The sequence below is a fragment of the Stegodyphus dumicola genome, chromosome 12, assembly GCF_044657685.1.
Source record: "Stegodyphus dumicola isolate Sdum_Otavi_A_Nest chromosome 12, ASM4465768v1".
NCBI lineage: Eukaryota > Metazoa > Arthropoda > Arachnida > Araneae > Eresidae > Stegodyphus > Stegodyphus dumicola.
In genome coordinates this window covers 76,887,402-76,913,302 of record NC_140779.1, presented here as the reverse complement: position 1 = coordinate 76,913,302, position 25,901 = coordinate 76,887,402, and the positions used below count along the sequence as shown (strand labels likewise).

At 30.0% G+C, this 25,901-nt stretch overlaps 1 protein-coding gene across 2 annotated transcripts in view; it reads right to left on the bottom strand.

Annotated features, from left to right (window-relative positions):
• Positions 1 to 2,609, bottom strand: part of LOC118180740 (phosphatidylinositol-3,5-bisphosphate 3-phosphatase MTMR14-like) — a 37,390-nt gene extending 34,781 nt beyond the window's left edge. Inside the window, exon 1 of one of the 2 annotated variants that reach the window (XM_085806610.1) lies at positions 1,540 to 2,609. In XM_085806610.1, the coding sequence (XP_085662736.1) occupies positions 1,540 to 1,653 (114 nt within the window). In that variant the 5' untranslated portion in view covers positions 1,654 to 2,609. The remainder of the gene's footprint in view (positions 1 to 1,539) is intronic. The other variant, XM_085806609.1, reaches the window with a different exon arrangement.
• Positions 2,610 to 25,901: the final 23,292 nt, after the last annotated feature.

The following is a 25,901-nucleotide window of genomic DNA, read 5'->3' as shown; positions in this document are numbered from 1 at the left end:
TTAAATACATTTTCAGAATCCACAAATTCCGACGGGGACTGTGGCTATTGCAATTAAAATTGTATTAGGGTGTATTCTCCACTATCTCTTCCTTAATATGAACTAATAAATAAGTTAAAACTAGTTTCCACTAGTTACTCTACCTTTTTGCCGTCTACTGTTGATATATTTCCATCTTGTATTTTCTTTCATATATAGATTCGTAGCATGTATATTGAATTCGCAGAGATATTTTGCCAAATAACACTTGCGCAGAAATAATGAACTACTTTTGCTTCCTTTCTCAGGAAGTCTAGGAAACACATAACGCAAAATACAGTAAAGATCAGGAAGACGAACATTGCCCCGAAATTTTAGCTGCAAGAAACGTATTAAAAATGACAGTGGGTTATTCGAATATGGCAAAGCACATGAGAGCTGTTTACTTAGGGAAAGGGATACTTTCGTGAAGGTTTTCCCAAGTTGAACTAGATCGTATTCACGTTATTTAAGGGGAAAACAAGAAAACTAATCAAACTACTCTCTATAGGCCAGACCGTTCTGGGTTCAAACTCAGGTCGAGCTACTAATTTTCAGCCAAAAGAATAACAGAATGCAAATATGCGTTTTCTCTATCTTGAAATTAATGTTGAAATAAAAGCCATTTCCGCATTTCCTTAAAAAAGAAAAAAAAAAAAAAAAAGACAGACATTAGTAAGAAAAATATTGTTTTTCAAGAAGAATCTAGAATAGATTAGAGTTACCGAACGGTCCTAGGAATCATTCAGGTGCAGTATTTTTGGCGACGTGATGGCGGGTACCGGCTGATACACAACTACCTGTTCAGCTTTAAAATAAGACGCTGAACAAATATTAATTTAGAAGTCAAACAAAAATCAGCGTTATATTTGCAAATGTAATGCTGATTTTTGTTGTTTGACTTCTAAATTAATACCAGTTTAGCATCAACTATTAAGAATATTATGGTCTTAATGCTGCAGTTCGTAGCTCTAAATAGACAGGCAATAATTTCAGATACTATATCAATTTTGAGAATTACACTAGCATATGTTCAATTTATGTACATTTTATATTTCCCTTACCTAAATTTAATGAAAATTAGTGGATGAAGATCCAAACTGCTTAACCATCGGAATACGATTTGAAGATTTAAAATCAACTGTTGAATGACTTAGGATTGAGTAGATGTTCTATGGGGATAAAAAAGATATTGAAAGAAGCTTGAAAAGTTAAGTTTTAATTTTTTAAAAAATTAGCTGCCTACATTTAAATTTCAGCAAGACTGATTTAAAACGATTAGGTTGTAAATATGAAAATCTGTTTTAGAATTGGACAATTTTTTTGAACAATTTAGAATTATTGACTAGCATTAAGTTACACGAGAGATAAAACATACATTTCCCATACAGCCAGCACATGTGGCAGGATTTGAACCTGATAGAACTACAGGTGTTAAAATGATTTTACCGCGCTACTTTTGGGCTACTACTACAGCATGAAAAATATAAGACATCATTTGTTAAAAACATCATACTATACCTGATCGTCGCCCGATAAGTAGTACTCGCATTGGGTTACCTTCTTGAATATGTTTTGTAGATAAGTCATAGTTACTAATCCATCGCATTTTGTCCTCTTGGCTTTCTTCTCCATTTTAGAACAATTATATGCCCTAGCTGACACAACAACCTTCCTCACACGGCACACTGAGAAAAATTATCGAGCGAAATATTTATAGATTCTTACTCCGGGATCTAAGTTAAAGATAGCCAATGATATTCAACATGCAAATTTTTGTCCTTCTTCTTCCTTCAGTAGTATCTTCGTTTAGAACATGTCAATTAAATTTACGCATGTGAAAAATTATGGAAATACTCATGCGTCGGACTGTTTACAGGGATTCACCCCCTGGTCGAATTACCAGTGTCCGTTGCTTTCAGCAAACATAAATTTTATGAACTAATCCACCGACCAATAAATTTGCTGGTAGTTTTCTATTACCATTTGCCAGTTCCACTTTCGTTAAATACTAATCAAGGACCGATATGGCCCGATAATTCGGCTGGATAACGGCTGACTAAGGAAAACAGTGGCATTAATACCGTAATTTAGAAATAGGTAAAACCGCTCTTATGGGGAATCGGGTAAGAGCCGTTAGCTCTCCGGTCTGAATCTTTTTTTTTTTTTTTAACAAGTCACCACTCACTAATAATAATCTTAATAAATAACTTCGAGAGCGAGAAATGGCGTCGAACGACACTACTTCAGAGAGCCGGATCACGTCAGATAAATCCGGCACATCAGCGGAACTGGGAGCTAGGAGGAATAACTGAATAACTGCCGCGCGCAAGGATAGAACGAATAACGGAGAGAAGCAAATGATGAGGGGGGAAAAAATCGATTCGATCGAACCTCTAAGACACTGGATTGATGTTTTCTGCTGCACTTTTGAGATTTGATAAAACCTCTTTTCTACATACAACTAATAAAATTCAGAGATAAATGTTCGAAAAGTTGAGAAATGACAAAAATTAAATCCGTTTTTAACATGGAAGGAGAAATATTCCCCCTCTCTCCTAAAATGAAAATCGAATCTTCTTGGCACGCTTCCAACACTCGGTGAGTGAACTCCGTGAGAACAACGATTCTCAACCGGTGGTAAGCATGGACCTTATAAGAAATAGACTAACCCAAACTGGTTTTCTCCCTCTTCTGAGCGTCACCATCGAGATAAACAAGGCCTGCGCTCTGAAACGAAACTGGCTTGTGACGTCACGGTTAAGGGACCCTCAGCAAACTTTTTGTTGGCTTTTATAAGTTGTAATTTTTTATTCATTATGTTTTAAGAATTGAATTTATGTTTACTTTTGACATCTGAAGCATCATCCCTTGTAATAATTACTAACACTAGTAATATAAAAACTGTCAACAAAATTTATGATTATTTATTTTAATTGGAAACTAATTTTATATGAAATAACTGTCCTAAGGGGTTAAAAGCATAACACTTATTTCATTACATAATATGTAGAATATGAAATGCAGAGTAAATTTGATTCTTGACAGAGTAATGTGTTCTTAAATTTAAATATCAATGTTTTTTGCAAATAATTAAATATCATTTTATCATGATGAAACTTAAATGCATATGTTTAGCTAATATAGCTTCTGTTCACTTTTATATATGTTATTATCATGCAATCAGTTTGTTTAAAATTTGTTATGCAATATAAATCTTTCTGAGAATGATAGAAAAGTTTCTAAAGTAATGTATGTAAGATTCATATTAACGTAATTAAATTGCGAAACTGCAAAATGAAATTTTAAAAATATACAGTTATTGAAGAAGCAGTAGTAATTGAATTCATATGTAGACATACTTGTTTTCATTGTATTTCAATTCAATGCAATTTTAAAAACAATTTTTTTAATTATCTTTTAAATTACAATCTTTAATTTGAGTATGTGGCACCACCAAAAGCTATGTAAGTTAAGTTAAAAAAATTGCTTACATTATACAGAAAAGTTTTGAACATGATGTTAGGATTTATATTTTCTTTTCATGTGGATATTAATAGAAAAAATATTTTCAGAACAGAGGTAACGCTTATAGTTAAATAGGTATGATGTAAATATTTGCAAGAAATTTCAGTTTCTAAAAGTTTTTTAAGTATTTCGTATATTTTTAAAATATTTTCAAAAAAGTTGTGTATAACTTTATTTAAAAAACTTTTTTCCTGTCTTATTTGGAATTTTAATATTGATAGTCTTCAGAGCTATGTAATAAACATTATCTCAATTTAACTACAGATTCTGCCGAATAATTATGTAGCATTAAGAGGAAAACACATACAATATGTAAGTAAGAAATAATTTTAAGACTAGACTATTTATTAATTTATTACATTCAGAAAAATTTTCTGACTGATATAAGGCATTTAAATGTTAGTCTAAATATTAAGTAGTCTCTTGCATTCGTTTGATGTTTTATAATCCTGCTACATTAATATGATAGTTATAAAAAATATGCAATAATTATAGAATGAGAGATAACATGTGTTCCCACTGGCAAACATTTTGTTAAAGTAGTGGGTGAAACAAAAAAATTTGATACGGTGATGAGAATCAACGAGAGACACAAAGACAGTGCAGAAAAATCAAAGTAAAAATTTTAGCTACTTGAATTTTAAAACCAATTTTTCTTCAAAGAAATGATTTGTTTTTAAAAGCACCACACCATTCTCAAATAATTTTGTTTTGAAAATAAGTACTAACAAAAGAAAATGAAAATATTTCATATTCGTAAAAGCTTTGTAAAACATTATATTGCCGCTTGTAATTTTGTTTTAGACTGATTTTATAGTATGAGATACCAATTTCATAGAATAGGTTTAGAAAATGGGTCTTTAGCAAGGAAGCTAAACTGCGCGAAGACCGGTCCCCTAGCAGTGACGTATTAACTCACCGCGCAGGAGTAGTGGGTAAAGGCCGATTCTGGAACAAAAGAAGCTCCGCAACTCCGCAACTTCTCCCCCCTCACCTCCCCCTCCCTTCTCCTCCCAAGCACTCCTCTTCCCCCATCCCCTCCCACTCCTTCTCATCCCCCAAACCCACCCTTTCCCTTCCAAGTGCTTTGCTTTTGCCCTCCTACAACCTTCTACTAGGGTCAGAGGGAAACTCTTGTCAAAGCGGTTTTGTCCGAATGTTGATGAAAGGGACATTAGTTATTATTTTACTTAATTGCAGTAAATTAACTGAATTTAAACAACAAGATAGTCTTAACGAAAGTTTGCGTTATATCATTATACCGTGTTAATTAATAAATTTGCTTTTTATCTTCACAGAGAAAGTTTCTTCCATTTACTTTAATAATCATAATTTAGAGGCTTAATAACGATATTAAATTTTTTTTCCTGTTTAAATTTTATTTTATTTTTAAAAACTAACCTTAATCACACACACACACACACCAAAAAAAAAAAAATTATCAAAATATTAATTTTGATACGATGTATTATTAGGTTATTTGAATAGGTATAATAACAGATTGTAACGTATTCGCAAAGGCACATTTTTTTAACATAAAAAATGGAGCATTCCCGAATATTCTCTATTTACATGCAAAGGAATATTAATTTTATTTTTAGACACAAAATTGCATTGAAATGTATATAGATTTAAATTTTTCCCACTATCAAATTACATTTCATATCAAGAGCAAGTTAGATTCTACTTTTCTGAGCAAAGTATTTGTGTGTGTATTTAATTATGGCAAAGGACAGTAGGGCTATCTTCCTAAGGGAAGGGGTGCCTTCGTGGAGAACTTTCTAAGGGAAACTGGCTCGTATACACGTTTCACATAGGAAAAACCACGAAAACACCCATGCAGCCAGCCCGTTCGCGGGATTCGAACCTCGGACCGACCTACCAGCGTTCAGCGACTTTACCGCTCGGCCGCTGGTGAGCCGTAAAGTATTTGGGAGTGTCAGTAGTAAAAATGTTCAGTGAAACAAGTGAGAGTATATTTCGCTTCTACCTTTAGAAAACACACCTATTGTAAATATTTCCATTTTCCCGCGCTTTCTCCGTTTTGTCCTCGAAAAAAACTTTGTTGCTTTTTGACTTCGGACAGTTACATTTTACCATGATTAGGATATATTAGATATACTGGTATTTGGACAATAAAAAAAATTACTTAAAAATTCATGTTTTAGAGTCCATAAAGACCGAATTTCTAAAGTATTCACTTCTACAGCCGCTCGAGTATTTCAGCACCTGAGCAACTGAACATCTGAGGTAATAATTTATTTTTTTCCCTCTCTAATATTTGTGATAGAATATTCATTGAATATGTATAAAACATTACAGTCAGATTAACCTTCTCAAACTTCAAAATTGTGTTCTAATGAAGAGAAAAAGAACGTGAGTATTCGCATTTGGTGTATAAATTTGATCAAGAAATATTACTTTTTAAATACTCCAATTTACTCTAATTTATGAGAGAAAAATGTCTATTTTATTGTAAATAAGTACGCAAATGTATTTAGTTCCCATTTTTTGTGTCTATATGTAATGTCTCAGATTATCTATAAATATTCTAAGTGAATATCTATTAAACGCTACAGTCAGATTAGCCTTCTCTTTTAAAATGAATTTGTGGGAGAAAAATGTCCATATTATTGTCATTAAGGGCGCAAATGTATGTATTTTGTGTATATAATGTCTCTAGTATAACTATTTAATTGTATAACTATTTAATTGAATAGATGTTGAATATCTATTAAACATAACAATTCGATTATCCCTTTCCAATTGAAATTGGTAGTGCAATGAAGGAAAAAAAAAAATGTGTATTCGGATTTTATGCATAAGTTTAGTCAATAAACATTAATTTAATAATATTTATGTGAGAAAAATGTCTATTTTACTGTCAATAAGTACACAAATATATTTATTTCCCATTTATCTTGTGTATATAATGTCTCAGGTTATATATCAATATTTTACATGAATAGCCATTGAATATGTATTAGATACTGGAGTCATATTATCTTTCTCAGATTGAAATTTGTTTTCTAATGAAGAAAATGAATGAATATTCATATTTTCTGTATAAATTTAATCAAAAAAAAATACTACTACCTTTTAATAAATAAATGTTTTTCGATATGTTTGTATTTTTTATTTGTTAGTTAAGTATAAAACAGAATTTATCTTTATTTACTTTCTATAAATAGACTTCTCAGAGTAAAATGATATTTATCTGATATGGAGTTCCCATATATGAAACCACCTTTTCTCAATGATAAATAGCTGTCCGTCTAATTCAGGCAGAACTTTTTTTTTTTTTTTTTTTTTTTTTTTTTTTTTGTTAAAAAAATAATAGATGAAAAAATTATAAAACCATTTCCTCGTAAAGTTATTTGGTGCTATGGAGCATATCAAAATCTGTTGCATGAAATAACTGGTGTAAAATTTTATAATGGGTTGCCCTCAAATATCAATCGAATATCTGGTGCACTTATTATTATTGACGATCTTATGTCTGAATTAGGAGATGATTCTATACCATCCAAATTATTTACCAAAGGAAGCCATCACAGGAATTTGTCTGTTAATTGTATAGAATAAAATATGTTTCATAAGGGTAAAGAAATGAGAAATATTTCTCTAAACGCTTCCTTATTGCGCTGTTTCAAAAATATAAGAGATAAATTACAAGTTCACTATTTAGTAAGGCAAGATGTATCCAGGTGAAACGAATTTTTTTCAGGAAACTTTTTACGATGCAACTAGTTTACCTGATGGTTATCTTTTCATATATTTAAAGCCGGAAACAGAGGAACAAGTTCGCTTACATACGGTGTATTATTTCCTCTGGTGATAAAAACTTCGCGCATGTTCCACGGAGATCAGTTTTGACTTAAAACATCATGATGCTTGCCGGTATTGATTTCGAAGGATTTCAACTTAGGCCAGAATGTTTCATTATTAAAGAATTAGCGTTTCAAGGTACTGGTAATTCCTACCTTGGATTCCTACTGGACATTTCTGCGTCCCTAGTCATGGCAAAAGCTCAACACAAAGCAAAAAATCGTTTTTTCATGAGTGGACCGCAATATACTTGGAATGCTATGGAATTCTGGTGAATTTCCTTACGAAAACCTTCAAGCCATTCTACGTTATTTATTAGATCGCTATCATAGCGCATTTGTATAAGGATATGAAAACTGTAAAGTTTTAGAACAAGTGATCAAATCATGAAATTTTAAATCTGGATAACTTTTGTTGCCCCAAGGTGAATAATTTGCTGGCAGATCCCTTTAAATGCAGATTTCATTCTCCAAATCACTCACACTGTGCTTTATTCAAGGCAACTACTTTTTCAAAAATTTTTTCAAATATATACCAGTGACTTAAGATATATGATATCCTTCTCCGTCAATATGCCAACGTGTGCAGATCGACATTTACATGGATTAGAGCTATTATCTAAAAGTAAAAGGAAAGCAAATATTCTTCGAAACTATACAAATCCTGTAATTAAAGCTGTCCGTGAATACGTGACAAATGACTTAAAAAATCAAATTACTTTTATTTATATCAAAAGAAAGAAATAATAAGTCGAAAAACACCATCTTTATGCGGTACAAAATCTTAACTTAGAACGGTCATAAAAGACCTTTTAATTTATTACAAAAGTTTAACTGTTAGAGGACAAAATAGCCTCTTTTGAAGGAATAAAACTTTGGTTTAAAAAGTCGAAAATCACCCCAAGAAATATAATTTTACAATGTAAAACCCAATAGATTCCTATAAACATAAACTAGTCTTTAAAAGAAGAAAATTACCTTTTATTTATTAAAAGAATTTTATATTTAAAGGTAGAAAAACTCCTTTTTTGTCTGATGTGAAACTTTAATTTTAAAAGAGAAAAATTGCTTCTATATTTATGTTTAAAACTTAAATTTCATAAAATATAAAATGACCTTACATTTTACTTGATTGCGTTGTGAAATTCATAGTCAGGACGATCCTCTTTCTCTTAAACAAAGTTGTAACCAATATGTATATTAAGCAAGATTTTGGAATTCAGAATTTTTAATTAAAATGTAACCAATATATATATTGGTTACAAATTTTTTTAAGAGAAAGAGGATCGTCCTGACATCTATGAATTTCACAACGCAATCAAGTAAAATGTAAGGTCACTTTATATTTTATGAAATTTAAGTTTTAAACATAAATATAGAAGCAATTTTTCTCTTTTAAAATTAAAGTTTCACATCAGACAAAAAAGGAGTTTTTCTACCTTTAAATATAAAATTCTTTTAATAAATAAAAGGTAATTTTCTTCTTTTAAAGACTAGTTTATGTTTATAGGAATCTATTGGGTTTTACATTGTAAAATTATATTTCTTGTGGTGATTTTCGACTTTTTAAACCAAAGTTTTATTCCTTCAAAAGAGGCTATTTTGTCCTCTAACAGTTAAACTTTTGTAATAAATTAAAAGGTCTTTTATGACCGTTCTAAGTTAAGATTTTGTACCGCATAAAGATGGTGTTTTTCGACTTATTATTTCTTTCTTTTGATATAAATAAAAGTAATTTGATTTTTTAAGTCATTTTCACGTATTCACGGACAGCTTTAATTACAGGATTTGTATAGTTTCGAAGAATATTTGCTTTCCTTTTACTTTTAGATAATAGCTCTAATTCATGTAAATGTCGATCTGCACACGTTGGCATATTGACGGAGAAGGATATCATATATCTTAAGTCACTGGTATATATTTGAAAAAAATTTTGAAAAAGTAGTTGCCTTGAATAAAGCACAGTGCGAGTGATTTGGAGAATGAAATCTGCATTTAAAGGGATCTGCCAGCAAATTATTCACCTTGGGGCAACAAAAGTTATCCAGATTTAAAATTTCATGATTTGATCACTTGTTCTAAAACTTTACAGTTTTCATATCCTTATACAAATGCGCTATGATAGCGATCTAATAAATAACGTAGAATGGCTTGAAGGTTTTCGTAAGGAAATTCACCAGAATTCCATAGCATTCCAAGTATATTGCGGTCCACTCATGAAAAAACGATTTTTTGCTTTGTGTTGAGCTTTTGCCATGACTAGGGACGCAGAAATGTCCAGTAGGAATCCAAGGTAGGAATTACCAGTACCTTGAAACGCTAATTCTTTAATAATGAAACATTCTGGCCTAAGTTGAAATCCTTCGAAATCAATACCGGCAAGCATCATGATGTTTTAAGTCAAAACTGATCTCCGTGGAACATGCGCGAAGTTTTTATCACCAGAGGAAATAATACACCGTATGTAAGCGAACTTGTTCCTCTGTTTCCGGCTTTAAATATATGAAAAGATAACCATCAGGTAAACTAGTTGCATCGTAAAAAGTTTCCTGAAAAAAATTCGTTTCACCTGGATACATCTTGCCTTACTAAATAGTGAACTTGTAATTTATCTCTTATATTTTTGAAACAGCGCAATAAGGAAGCGTTTAGAGAAATATTTCTCATTTCTTTACCCTTATGAAACATATTTTATTCTATACAATTAACAGACAAATTCCTGTGATGGCTTCCTTTGGTAAATAATTTGGATGGTATAGAATCATCTCCTAATTCAGACATAAGATCGTCAATAATAATAAGTGCACCAGATATTCGATTGATATTTGAGGGCAACCCATTATAAAATTTTACACCAGTTATTTCATGCAACAGATTTTGATATGCTCCATAGCACCAAATAACTTTACGAGGAAATGGTTTTATAATTTTTTCATCTATTATTTTTTTAACAAAAAAAAAAAAAAAAAAAAAGTTCTGCCTGAATTAGACGGACAGCTATTTATCATTGAGAAAGGTGGTTTCATATATGGGAACTCCATATCAGATAAATATCATTTTACTCTGAGAAGTCTATTTATAGAAAGTAAATAAAGATAAATTCTGTTTTATACTTAACTAACAAATAAAAAATACAAACATATCGAAAAACATTTATTTATTAAAAGGTAGTAGTATTTTTTTGATTAAATTTATACAGAACATATGAATATTCATTCATTTTCTTCATTAGAAAACAAATTTCACTCTGAGAAAGATAATATGACTCCAGTATCTAATACATATTCAATGCCTATTCATGTAAAATATTGATATATAACCTGAGACATAATATACACAAGATAAATGGGAAATAAATATATTTGTGTACTTGTTGACAGTAAAATAGACATTTTTCTCACATAAATATTATTAAATTAATGTTTATTGACTAAACTTATGCATAAAATCCGAATACACATTTTTTTTCCTTCATTGCACTACCAATTTCAATTAGAAAGGGATAATCGAATTGTTATGTTTAATAGATAGTCTTAAACTTAATAAAACTAATAATTCACAAAATAGCATAGACTTTCTAGATCTTCAAATCATTAACTACAAAAAAATTTTACTTTTTGACAAAACAAGAAACTTCAATTTCAATACTAACAAATTAATAAATTGGAACTCCAACATATCCAAAAAAGTAATAAACAATACTATAATTAATCAAATACAACGTATTAAAACTATATGCACAGATACAATAGATTTACAACGCGAAATTTTGATCCTTTTCAAAATCAACCATTGCCTTAAAAGAGCAGGCGTTAAATACTCACTCTAAATCATTTAACTGATAGGGATATGATAATTTATTCCTATACCTGAGAAGGCGGTATAAGTTGGATGACTATCAGTTGAAAGATTTGTATATAGTGTAATTACTCAATTGTATATATTGTAAAAAGCTAATTGTCTTCAGACATATACTGTTACTATACTGTTACTAAAAAAATGGGCCTATTTCCTGCCTTTAGACTGTCTATTAGCTCTTGGACAGCGAAAATGCATTTCTTCCTTTCTTAAATTCTTAATCATTGCGACACGACAATTAGCCAGAAATTAATTAATTTCCATTCACTAGTATTTTCTAAAAAATCTTAACAGACGGTCTCTCTCAGATAAGAACTCCACAAAATACATCCCTCAAGAATTCCAAGTCCCACCCACTACCATAAATTACTTCACCCAAGTCTTACCGACTGATATTATTCAAAGCCCCTACTGCCGCTAAGAATTTTCGGACACCCTACACTTCTGAGTCAGACACGAAGAGAACACTTTGCCAACTCCCCCACTAGAAAGAATGTAAGTTACTTAATACCTTTCTGGCCTTTATATCTTCATGTACATTCACTATCTTATTTATATTATTTTCTATATTATTTTTATGTTTTCTTTGATTTGTTTTTACAACGTTTGCATTATTTATCTTTTTTATAATCTTCTATGTTTATTTCAACTTTACTTTGAATTCGATTTCATAATGACAATTTCCAATGTTTAATTTCTACTACTAATAATAATATAGTACTCAAATACATAAAGATGATAGTGTCGGGGACGGTTACTCGAGTTTCACAGTTTTTTGATTTTTACTCCAAATTGAATTGACTAAAATGCTTCATGAGAATAAGTTCTTTGAGCAGCAACTATTCGCGGAAATATTTGGCCTGACTAGAATTGCCGATTTGGCTTTAACTTATAACTAAACACTTTCATATTTACGTATTTTTATCAATTATTGTTCATTGAACGGGAGTTGGTTTGTTCCCCTTGAAAAGTCAACTAATTTCCGATCAATGACAATAATTACATGTTTTAATTTTTCCTTTTACAATTGAAATATTATTCTTCGTGATGATTTAACTCCAGTCCCCGTTAAAACATTATTAACATTTTGCTTTCAAATTACTTCAAAACATCTTTCAAAATATAACTTACCAGTATGGATGCACACTTTTAAAATAATTCTACTTTAATTAAACTTAAGAGATAATATAATCAATTAATCAATACTGTTTAGGAAATAAATTATTATTAACTAACTTTGCAGCAATTGCGCAAGTAATAATAACTTGTATTCGCACTAAATGGATTTAAGTTCATACAACATTTGATATGCTAAATAGCAGCTATTAGCGCTATTTATCTCTTACATAATGTACCCACTTTATATATTAACTCCATCCTTTTTAAGTTTTAAAGTTCTTATACAAAAACTTTACTGTATTGAAGGTTAGCAGCCTCCTTACTTTTATATCTTGCTAGTTTAACTCATATTGAAATCACTAAATGTCATTCCACTAGATGACAAACTTGAAAATTTAACGCCATGCCTGCAACAGGTAAACCCAAAAAACAATTTCTATGAAAAACATTTAACTGTATTTACATGATTACTTGCGGTACTTGACATATTAAATATATAGGACAGACTAAAAACCAACTTAACTTTCGAATAAATAACCATAGAGCTCAAATCAAAAAATTCAACGCACAAAAAAATAGCATTAAAATAAGTACACCATCACAACTTAATACAGCAGAATTAGAACACTTTAAACACCATGACTTCAACTCTATTCAACTTCAGATACTAGATATCAAAATCACAAAACACGAATTTTTCAGGAATCTCTCTATATACTAAAACAACGTTCACTTTATCCATATGGACTTAACACTTATATACATAGTCATAGAGATACTTCTAAGACTTCTAAGAAGTCTATTTTCAGCCAATTTAAACTCTACAGCATTAAAACGCAAAGAGGAAAAAGAGGAAGCAAAATAAAAAATAATGCGAGATTTTTATCCACTTTGAATACACTTGCATTGAAAAAACAATTGAAATGTTTTTTTGACTCAGACTGCTTTCCCAAGAAACTTCTCAACTGGTTACACTCCTGTACTAATAAATTCCTTATCAAACTAAAAAAATTCATTCAAGAAAGCTACGACGACATACAAATCATTAAAGACATGATTCTTGATTTTAGTCTTTTCAGACTCTCTAATAGTCTCACTCAACGCAAAATTTATTTTAAAGTCAATTTTCTGCATCCGCAGTTTGACAATATTCATTTCTCAAGAATCATCAGAGATTGTAAAGATTACTTTCCCGCAGTTGACATAATACCAATGATTGCATTTAAATATCAAAGGACCTTAAGCAACTTGCTTGCTAACCACCATGAAATAGATGAAACTGCAGAATGACACTGTAAGACACCAATTTACAGCAATTACGTAGATTCTCATCACCAGCACATAATTACTGGCAACCTGAATATCATACAAAACCATCAACTAAAAACACGAATGAGTTATGGTACAAAATTTAGACCAGTCAGAAACATTACTACAAATTACTGTTACAAGACTTTTGAAAACAACATCAACGAATTTAAAGCAAGCTATCAACTGAATTTACCCATAGATACCTTCTTAAAATGGAAAGCTAAAATTCTTCAACGCATATCCACAGAAATCAGTCACCTCAAATTTAAAAGTACACTGAATTGGTCGCAACTTACATCAGATATTAATAAATTAAAACAGCTTTTTACTATTATAAAAATAGATAAAGCAACTAATAACTTTAGCATTATATGAAAACAATTCTATACTGAGATTTTTCATAAAAAACTTCTCAACGCAACTACTTATCAATCACCCAACCTTACAGAAACATCTATAATAAACAGGATTAAAACTTTTCATAAGAAACTGAATATTACTTTCAATGCTAACTACAACAGATTTACTAATCTTTATGCGATTCCCAAATTCCATAAAACACCATTAAAATTTAGATTTATAGCTAATGGAACTAATAATTACAAGAAAAATATTGACTATTATTTTTCAATTCAACTTAATAAAATCTGTAAATTTATTTTCAATGATTGTAACACTAATCATAATATTGCTGGATCATTCATAATAACACTCCTGTCATTAATACCATTCATACCATTAACATCCAAAACATTAACTGCTATGATTTTGAAAACTTATATACCTCACTTCCTCTAGAAGAAATTTTTACCAGTCTACTTGATCTACCAAAACTTTTCCCTAATATACTCAATATCATGACTCTTGACAAATGGAAAACTTACCTAAAATGCACACTTTTTCATAACTACATCAAGTTTCAAAATCAACTTTTTAAACAAGTCAGAGGATTGCCAATGGGCTTACATTCCAGCACCTCGATCTGTAATATCTTTTTATTTGTCAAAGAATTTAACTTCCAAAAAAATCTACAATCACAAGAGTTAAATTACTACAAACACACCTACAGATATATTGATGACCTTATTACAATTAATAATGCGAGATTTTTATCCACTTTGAATACACTTGCATTGAAAAAACAATTGAAATGTTTTTTTGACTCAGACTGCTTTCCCAAGAAACTTCTCAACTGGTTACACTCCTGTACTAATAAATTCCTTATCAAACTAAAAAAATTCATTCAAGAAAGCTACGACGACATACAAATCATTAAAGACATGATTCTTGATTTTAGTCTTTTCAGACTCTCTAATAGTCTCACTCAACGCAAAATTTATTTTAAAGTCAATTTTCTGCATCAGCAGTTTGACAATATTCATTTCTCAAGAATCATCAGAGATTGTAAAGATTACTTCCCCGCAGTTGACACAATACCAATGATTGCATTTAAATATCAAAGGACCTTAAGCAACTTGCTTACTAACCACCATGAAATAGATGAAACTGCAGAATGACACTGTAAGACACCAATTTACAGCAATTACGTAGATTCTCATCACCAGCACATAATTACTGGCAACCTGAATATCATACAAAACCATCAACTAAAAACACTAATGAGTTATGGTACAAAATTTAGACCAGTCAGAAACATTACTACAAATTACTGTTACAAGACTTTTGAAAGCAACATCAACGAATTTATAGTTAAAGCAAGCTATCAACTGAATTTACCCATACATACCTTCTTAAAATGGAAAGCTAAAATTCTTCAACGCATATCCACAGAAATCAGTCACCTCAAATTTAAAAGTACACTGAATTGGTCGCAACTTACATCAGATATTAGTAAATTAAAACAGCTTTTTACTATTACAAAAATAGATAAAGCAACTAATAACTTTAGCATTATATGAAACCAATTCTACACTGAGATTATTCATAAAGAACTTCTCAACGCAACTACTTATCAATCATCTAACCTTACAGAAACATCTATAATAAACAGGATTAAAACTTTTCATAAGAAACTGAATATTACTTTCAATGCTAACTACAACAGATTTCCTATTTTTATGCGATTCCCAAATTCCATAAAACACCATTAAAATTTAGATTTATAGCTAATGGAACTAATAATTACAAGAAAAATATTGACTATTATTTTTCAATTACACTCCTGTCATTAATACCTTTCATACCATTAACATTCAAAACATTAACTGCTATGAGTTTGAAAACTTATATACCTCACTTCCTCTAGAAGAAATCTATACCAGTCTACTTGATCTACCAAAACTTTTCCCTAATATACTCAATATCATGACTCTTGACAAATGGAAAACTTACCTAAAATGCACACTTTTTCATAACTACATCAAGTTTCAAAATCAACTTTTTAAACAAGTCAGAGGATTGCCAATTGGCCTACATTCCAGCACCTCGATCTGTAATATCTTTTTATTTGTCAAAGAATTTAACTTCCAAAAAAATCTACAATCACAAGAGTTAAATTACTACAAACACACCTACAGATATATTGATGACCTTATTACAATTAATAATTTTGGTAAAATTGAAAACTCCGACATTTATCCGAATTGTCTTAAACTTAATAAAACTAATAATTCACAAAATAGCATAGACTTTCTAGATCTTCAAATCATTAACTACAAAAAAATTTTACTTTTTGACAAAACAAGAAACTTCAATTTCAATACTAACAAATTAATAAATTGGAACTCCAACATATCCAAAAAAGTAATAAACAATACTATAATTAATCAAATACAACGTATTAAAACTATATGCACAGATACAATAGATTTACAACGCGGAATTTTGATCCTTTTCAAAATTCTCAAAAATAATCTAATTCCCTTTCAATTTATCAACCATTGCCTTAAAAGAGCAGGCGTTAAATACTCACTCTAAATCATTTAACTGATAGGGATATGATAATTTATTCCTAAACCTGAGAAGGCGGTATAAGTTGGATGACTATCAGTTGAAAGATTTGTATATAGTGTAATTACTCAATTGTATATATTGTAAAAAGCTAATTGTCTTCAGACATATACTGTTACTATACTGTTACTAAAAAAATGGGCCTATTTCCTGCCTTTAGACTGTCTATTAGCTCTTGGACAGCAAAAATGCCTTTTTCCTTTCTTAAATTCTTAATCATTGCGACACGACAATTAGCCAGAAATTAATTAATTTCCATTCACTAGTATTTTCTAAAAAATCTTAACAGACAGTCTCTCAGATAAGAACTCCACAAAATACATCCCTCAAGAATTCCAAGTCCCACCCACTACCATAAATTACTTCACCCAAGTCTTACCGACTGATATTATTCAAAGCCCCTACTGCCGCTAAGAATTTTCGGACACGCTACACTTCTGAGTCAGACACGAAGAGAACACTTTGCCAACTCCCCCACTAGAAAGAATGTTAGTTACTTAATACCTTTCTGGCCTTTATATCTTCATGTACATTCACTATCTTATTTATATTATTTTCTATATTATTTTTATATTATTTTTATGTTTTCTTTGATTTGTTTTTACAAAGTTTGCATTCTTTATCTTTTTTATAATCTTCTATGTTTATTTCAACTTTACTTTGAATTCGATTTCATAATGACAATTTCCAATGTTTAATTTCTACTAATAATAATAACATAGTACTCAAATACATAAAGATGATAGTGTCGGGGACGGTTACTCGAGTTTTACAGTTTTTTGATTTTTACTCCAAATTGAATTGACTAAAATGCTTCATGAGAATAAGTTCTTTGAGTAGCAACTATTCGCGGAAATATTTGGCCTGACTAGAATTGCCGATTTGGCTTTAACTTATAACTCGAGTAAAGACGAAACACTTTCATATTTACGTATTTTTATCAATTATTGTTCATTGAACGGGAGTTGCTTTCTTCCCCTTGAAAAGTCAACTAATTTCCGATCAAAGACAATAATTACATGTTTTAATTTTTCCTTTTACAAATGAAATATTATTATTCGTGATGATTTAACTCCAGTCCCCGTTAAAACATTATTAACATTTTGCTTTCAAATTACTTCAAAACATCTTTCAAAATATAACTTACCAGTATGGATGCATACTTTTAAAATAATTCTACTTTAATTAAACTTAAGAGATAATATAATCAATTAATCAATACTGTTTAGGAAATAAATTATTATTAACTAACTTTGCAGCAATTGCGCAAGTAATAATAACTTGTATTCGCACTAATGGATTTAAGTTCATACAACATTTGATATGCTAAATAGCAGCTATTAGCGCTATTTATCTTTTACATAATGTACCCACTTTATATATTATCTCCATCCTTTTTAAGTTTTAAAATTCTTATACAAAATCTTTACTGTATTGAAGTTTAGCAGCCTCCTTACTTTTATATCTTGCTAGTTTAACTCGTATTGAAATCACTAAATGTCATTCCACTAGATGACAAACTTGAAAATTTAACGCCATGCCTGCAACAGGTAAACACAAAAAACAATTTCTATGAAAAACATTTAACTGTATTTACATGATTACTTGCGGTACTTGACATATTAAATATATAGGACAGACTAAAAACAATCTTAACTTTCGAATAAATAACCATAGAGCTCAAATCAAAAAATTCAACGCACAAAAAAATAGCATTAAAATAAGTACACCATTACAACTTAATACAGCAGAATTAGAACACTTTAAACACCATGACTTCAACTCTATTCAACTTCAGATACTAGATATCAAAATCACAAAACACGAATTTTTCAGGAATCTCTCTATATACTAAAACAACGTTCACTTTATCCATATGGACTTAACACTTATATACATAGTCATAGAGATACTTCTAAGAAGTATATTTTCAGCCAATTTAAACTCTACAGCATTAAAACGCAAAGAGGAAAAAGTGGAAGCAAAATAAAAAATAATGCGAGATTTTTATCCACTTTGAATACACTTGCATTGAAAAAACAATTGAAATGTTTTTTTGACTCAGACTGCTTTCCCAAGAAACTTCTCAACTGGTTACACTCCTGTACTAATAAATTCCTTATCAAACTAAAAAAATTCATTCAAGAAAGCTACGACGACATACAAATCATTAAAGACATGATTCTTGATTTTAGTCTTTTCAGACTCTCTAATAGTCTCACTCAACGCAAAATTTATTTTAAAGTCAATTTTCTGCATCCGCAGTTTGACAATATTCATTTCTCAAGAATCATCAGAGATTGTAAAGATTACTTCCCCGCAGTTGACACAATACCAATGATTGCATTTAAATATCAAAGGACCTTAAGCAACTTGCTTACTAACCACCATGAAATAGATGAAACTGCAGAATGACACTGTAAGACACCAATTTACAGCAATTACGTAGATCTCATCACCAGCACATAATTAATGGCAACCTGAATATCATACAAAACCATCAACTAAAAACACTAATGAGTTATGGTACAAAATTTAGACCAGTCAGAAACATTACTACAAATTACTGTTACAAGACTTTTGAAAACAACATCAACGAATTTATAGTTAAAGCAAGCTATCAACTGAATTTACCCATAGATACCTTCTTAAAATGGAAAGCTAAAATTCTTCAACGCATATCCACAGAAATCAGTCACCTCAAATTTAAAAGTACACTGAATTGGTCGCAACTTACATCAGATATTAGTAAATTAAAACAGCTTTTTACTATTACAAAAATAGATAAAGCAACTAATAACTTTAGCATTATATGAAAACAATTCTACACTGAGATTATTCATAAAAAACTTCTCAACGCAACTACTTATCAATCAGCCAACCTTACAGAAACATCTATAATAAACAGGATTAAAACTTTTCATAAGAAACTGAATATTACTTTCAATGCTAACTACAACAGATTTACTAATCTTTATGCGATTCCCAAATTCCATAAAACACCATTAAAATTTAGATTTATAGCTAATGGAACTAATAATTACAAGAAAAATATTGACTATTATTTTTCAATTCAACTTAATAAAATCTGTAAATTTATTTTCAATGATTGTAACACTAATCATAACTATTGCTGGATCATTCATAATAACACTCCTGTCATTAATACCATTCATACCATTAACATCCAAAACATTAACTGCTATGATTTTGAAAACTTATATACCTCACTTCCTCTAGAAGAAATCTATACCAGTCTACTTGATCTACCAAAACTTTTCCCTAATATACTCAATATCATGACTCTTGACAAATGGAAAACTTACCTAAAATGCACACTTTTTCATAACTACATCAAGTTTCAAAATCAACTTTTTAAACAAGTCAGAGGATTGCCAATGGGCTTACATTCCAGCACCTCGATCTGTAATATCTTTTTATTTGTCAAAGAATTTAACTTCCAAAAAAATCTACAATCACAAGAGTTAAATTACTACAAACACACCTACAGATATATTGATGACCTTATTACAATTAATAATTTTGGTAAAATTGAAAACTCCGACATTTATCCGAATTGTCTTAAACTTAATAAAACTAATAATTCACAAAATAGCATAGACTTTCTAGATCTTCAAATCATTAACTACAAAAAAATTTTACTTTTTGACAAAACAAGAAACTTCAATTTCAATACTAACAAATTAATAAATTGGAACTCCAACATATCCAAAAATGTAATAAACAATACTATAATTAATCAAATACAACGTATTAAAACTATATGCACAGATACAATAGATTTACAACGCGAAATTTTGATCCTTTTCAAAATTCTCAAAAATAATCTAATTCCCTTTCAATTTATCAACCATTGCCTTAAAAGAGCAGGCGTTAAATACTCACTCTAAATCATTTAACTGATAGGGATATGATAATTTATTCCTAAACCTGAGAAGGCGGTATAAGTTGGATGACTATCAGTTGAAAGATTTGTATATAGTGTAATTACTCAATTGTATATATTGTAAAAAGCTAATTGTCTTCAGACATATACTGTTACTAAAAAAATGGGCCTATTTCCTGCCTTTAGACTGTCTATTAGCTCTTGGACAGCGAAAATGCCTTTTTCCTTTCTTAAATTCTTAATCATTGCGACACGACAATTAGCCAGAAATTAATTAATTTCCATTCACTAGTATTTTCTAAAAAATCTTAACAGACAGTCTCTCTCAGATAAGAACTCCACAAAATACATCCCTCAAGAATTCCAAGTCCTACCCACTACCATAAATTACTTCACCCAAGTCTTACCGACTGATATTATTCAAAGCCCCTACTGCCGCTAAGATTTCCAATGTTTAATTTCTACTACTAATAATAATATAGTACTCAAATACATAAAGATGATAGTGTCGGGGACGGTTACTCGAGTTTTACAGTTTTTTTGATTTTTACTCCAAATTGAATTGACTAAAATGCTTCATGAGAATAAGTTCTTTGAGTAGCAACTATTCGCGGAAATATTTGGCCTGACTAGAATTGCCGATTTGGCTTTAACTTATAACTCGAGTAAAGACGAAACACTTTCATATTTACGTATTTTTATCAATTATTGTTCATTGAACGGGAGTTGGTTTGTTCCCCTTGAAAAGTCAACTAATTTCCGATCAATGACAATAATTACATGTTTTAATTTTTCCTTTTACAATTGAAATATTATTCTTCGTGATGATTTAACTCCAGTCCCCGTTAAAACATTATTAACATTTTGCTTTCAAATTACTTCAAAACATCTTTCAAAATATAACTTACCAGTATGGATGCACACTTTTAAAATAATTCTACTTTAATTAAACTTAAGAGATAATATAATCAATTAATCAATACTGTTTAGGAAATAAATTATTATTAACTAACTTTGCAGCAATTGCGCAAGTAATAATAACTTGTATTCGCACTAAATGGATTTAAGTTCATACAACATTTGATATGCTAAATAGCAGCTATTAGCGCTATTTATCTCTTACATAATGTACCCACTTTATATATTAACTCCATCCTTTTTAAGTTTTAAAGTTCTTATACAAAAACTTTACTGTATTGAAGGTTAGCAGCCTCCTTACTTTTATATCTTGCTAGTTTAACTCATATTGAAATCACTAAATGTCATTCCACTAGATGACAAACTTGAAAATTTAACGCCATGCCTGCAACAGGTAAACCCAAAAAACAATTTCTATGAAAAACATTTAACTGTATTTACATGATTACTTGCGGTACTTGACATATTAAATATATAGGACAGACTAAAAACCAACTTAACTTTCGAATAAATAACCATAGAGCTCAAATCAAAAAATTCAACGCACAAAAAAATAGCATTAAAATAAGTACACCATCACAACTTAATACAGCAGAATTAGAACACTTTAAACACCATGACTTCAACTCTATTCAACTTCAGATACTAGATATCAAAATCACAAAACACGAATTTTTCAGGAATCTCTCTATATACTAAAACAACGTTCACTTTATCCATATGGACTTAACACTTATATACATAGTCATAGAGATACTTCTAAGACTTCTAAGAAGTCTATTTTCAGCCAATTTAAACTCTACAGCATTAAAACGCAAAGAGGAAAAAGAGGAAGCAAAATAAAAAATAATGCGAGATTTTTATCCACTTTGAATACACTTGCATTGAAAAAACAATTGAAATGTTTTTTTGACTCAGACTGCTTTCCCAAGAAACTTCTCAACTGGTTACACTCCTGTACTAATAAATTCCTTATCAAACTAAAAAAATTCATTCAAGAAAGCTACGACGACATACAAATCATTAAAGACATGATTCTTGATTTTAGTCTTTTCAGACTCTCTAATAGTCTCACTCAACGCAAAATTTATTTTAAAGTCAATTTTCTGCATCCGCAGTTTGACAATATTCATTTCTCAAGAATCATCAGAGATTGTAAAGATTACTTTCCCGCAGTTGACATAATACCAATGATTGCATTTAAATATCAAAGGACCTTAAGCAACTTGCTTGCTAACCACCATGAAATAGATGAAACTGCAGAATGACACTGTAAGACACCAATTTACAGCAATTACGTAGATTCTCATCACCAGCACATAATTACTGGCAACCTGAATATCATACAAAACCATCAACTAAAAACACGAATGAGTTATGGTACAAAATTTAGACCAGTCAGAAACATTACTACAAATTACTGTTACAAGACTTTTGAAAACAACATCAACGAATTTAAAGCAAGCTATCAACTGAATTTACCCATAGATACCTTCTTAAAATGGAAAGCTAAAATTCTTCAACGCATATCCACAGAAATCAGTCACCTCAAATTTAAAAGTACACTGAATTGGTCGCAACTTACATCAGATATTAATAAATTAAAACAGCTTTTTACTATTATAAAAATAGATAAAGCAACTAATAACTTTAGCATTATATGAAAACAATTCTATACTGAGATTTTTCATAAAAAACTTCTCAACGCAACTACTTATCAATCACCCAACCTTACAGAAACATCTATAATAAACAGGATTAAAACTTTTCATAAGAAACTGAATATTACTTTCAATGCTAACTACAACAGATTTACTAATCTTTATGCGATTCCCAAATTCCATAAAACACCATTAAAATTTAGATTTATAGCTAATGGAACTAATAATTACAAGAAAAATATTGACTATTATTTTTCAATTCAACTTAATAAAATCTGTAAATTTATTTTCAATGATTGTAACACTAATCATAATATTGCTGGATCATTCATAATAACACTCCTGTCATTAATACCATTCATACCATTAACATCCAAAACATTAACTGCTATGATTTTGAAAACTTATATACCTCACTTCCTCTAGAAGAAATCTATACCAGTCTACTTGATCTACCAAAACTTTTCCCTAATATACTCAATATCATGACTCTTGACAAATGGAAAACTTACCTAAAATGCACACTTTTTCATAACTACATCAAGTTTCAAAATCAACTTTTTAAACAAGTCAGAGGATTGCCAATGGGCTTACATTCCAGCACCTCGATCTGTAATATCTTTTTATTTGTCAAAGAATTTAACTTCCAAAAAAATCTACAATCACAAGAGTTAAATTACTACAAACACACCTACAGATATATTGATGACCTTATTACAATTAATAATGCGAGATTTTTATCCACTTTGAATACACTTGCATTGAAAAAACAATTGAAATGTTTTTTTGACTCAGACTGCTTTCCCAAGAAACTTCTCAACTGGTTACACTCCTGTACTAATAAATTCCTTATCAAACTAAAAAAATTCATTCAAGAAAGCTACGACGACATACAAATCATTAAAGACATGATTCTTGATTTTAGTCTTTTCAGACTCTCTAATAGTCTCACTCAACGCAAAATTTATTTTAAAGTCAATTTTCTGCATCAGCAGTTTGACAATATTCATTTCTCAAGAATCATCAGAGATTGTAAAGATTACTTCCCCGCAGTTGACACAATACCAATGATTGCATTTAAATATCAAAGGACCTTAAGCAACTTGCTTACTAACCACCATGAAATAGATGAAACTGCAGAATGACACTGTAAGACACCAATTTACAGCAATTACGTAGATTCTCATCACCAGCACATAATTACTGGCAACCTGAATATCATACAAAACCATCAACTAAAAACACTAATGAGTTATGGTACAAAATTTAGACCAGTCAGAAACATTACTACAAATTACTGTTACAAGACTTTTGAAAGCAACATCAACGAATTTATAGTTAAAGCAAGCTATCAACTGAATTTACCCATACATACCTTCTTAAAATGGAAAGCTAAAATTCTTCAACGCATATCCACAGAAATCAGTCACCTCAAATTTAAAAGTACACTGAATTGGTCGCAACTTACATCAGATATTAGTAAATTAAAACAGCTTTTTACTATTACAAAAATAGATAAAGCAACTAATAACTTTAGCATTATATGAAAACAATTCTACACTGAGATTATTCATAAAGAACTTCTCAACGCAACTACTTATCAATCATCCAACCTTACAGAAACATCTATAATAAACAGGATTAAAACTTTTCATAAGAAACTGAATATTACTTTCAATGCTAACTACAACAGATTTCCTATTTTTATGCGATTCCCAAATTCCATAAAACACCATTAAAATTTAGATTTATAGCTAATGGAACTAATAATTACAAGAAAAATATTGACTATTATTTTTCAATTACACTCCTGTCATTAATACCTTTCATACCATTAACATTCAAAACATTAACTGCTATGAGTTTGAAAACTTATATACCTCACTTCCTCTAGAAGAAATCTATACCAGTCTACTTGATCTACCAAAACTTTTCCCTAATATACTCAATATCATGACTCTTGACAAATGGAAAACTTACCTAAAATGCACACTTTTTCATAACTACATCAAGTTTCAAAATCAACTTTTTAAACAAGTCAGAGGATTGCCAATTGGCCTACATTCCAGCACCTCGATCTGTAATATCTTTTTATTTGTCAAAGAATTTAACTTCCAAAAAAATCTACAATCACAAGAGTTAAATTACTACAAACACACCTACAGATATATTGATGACCTTATTACAATTAATAATTTTGGTAAAATTGAAAACTCCGACATTTATCCGAATTGTCTTAAACTTAATAAAACTAATAATTCACAAAATAGCATAGACTTTCTAGATCTTCAAATCATTAACTACAAAAAAATTTTACTTTTTGACAAAACAAGAAACTTCAATTTCAATACTAACAAATTAATAAATTAGAACTCCAACATATCCAAAAATGTAATAAACAATACTATAATTAATCAAATACAACGTATTAAAACTATATGCACAGATACAATAGATTTACAACGCGAAATTTTGATCCTTTTCAAAATTCTCAAAAATAATCTAATTCCCTTTCAATTTATCAACCATTGCCTTAAAAGAGCAGGCGTTAAATACTCACTCTAAATCATTTAACTGATAGGGATATGATAATTTATTCCTAAACCTGAGAAGGCGGTATAAGTTGGATGACTATCAGTTGAAAGATTTGTATATAGTGTAATTACTCAATTGTATATATTGTAAAAAGCTAATTGTCTTCAGACATATACTGTTACTAAAAAAATGGGCCTATTTCCTGCCTTTAGACTGTCTATTAGCTCTTGGACAGCGAAAATGCCTTTT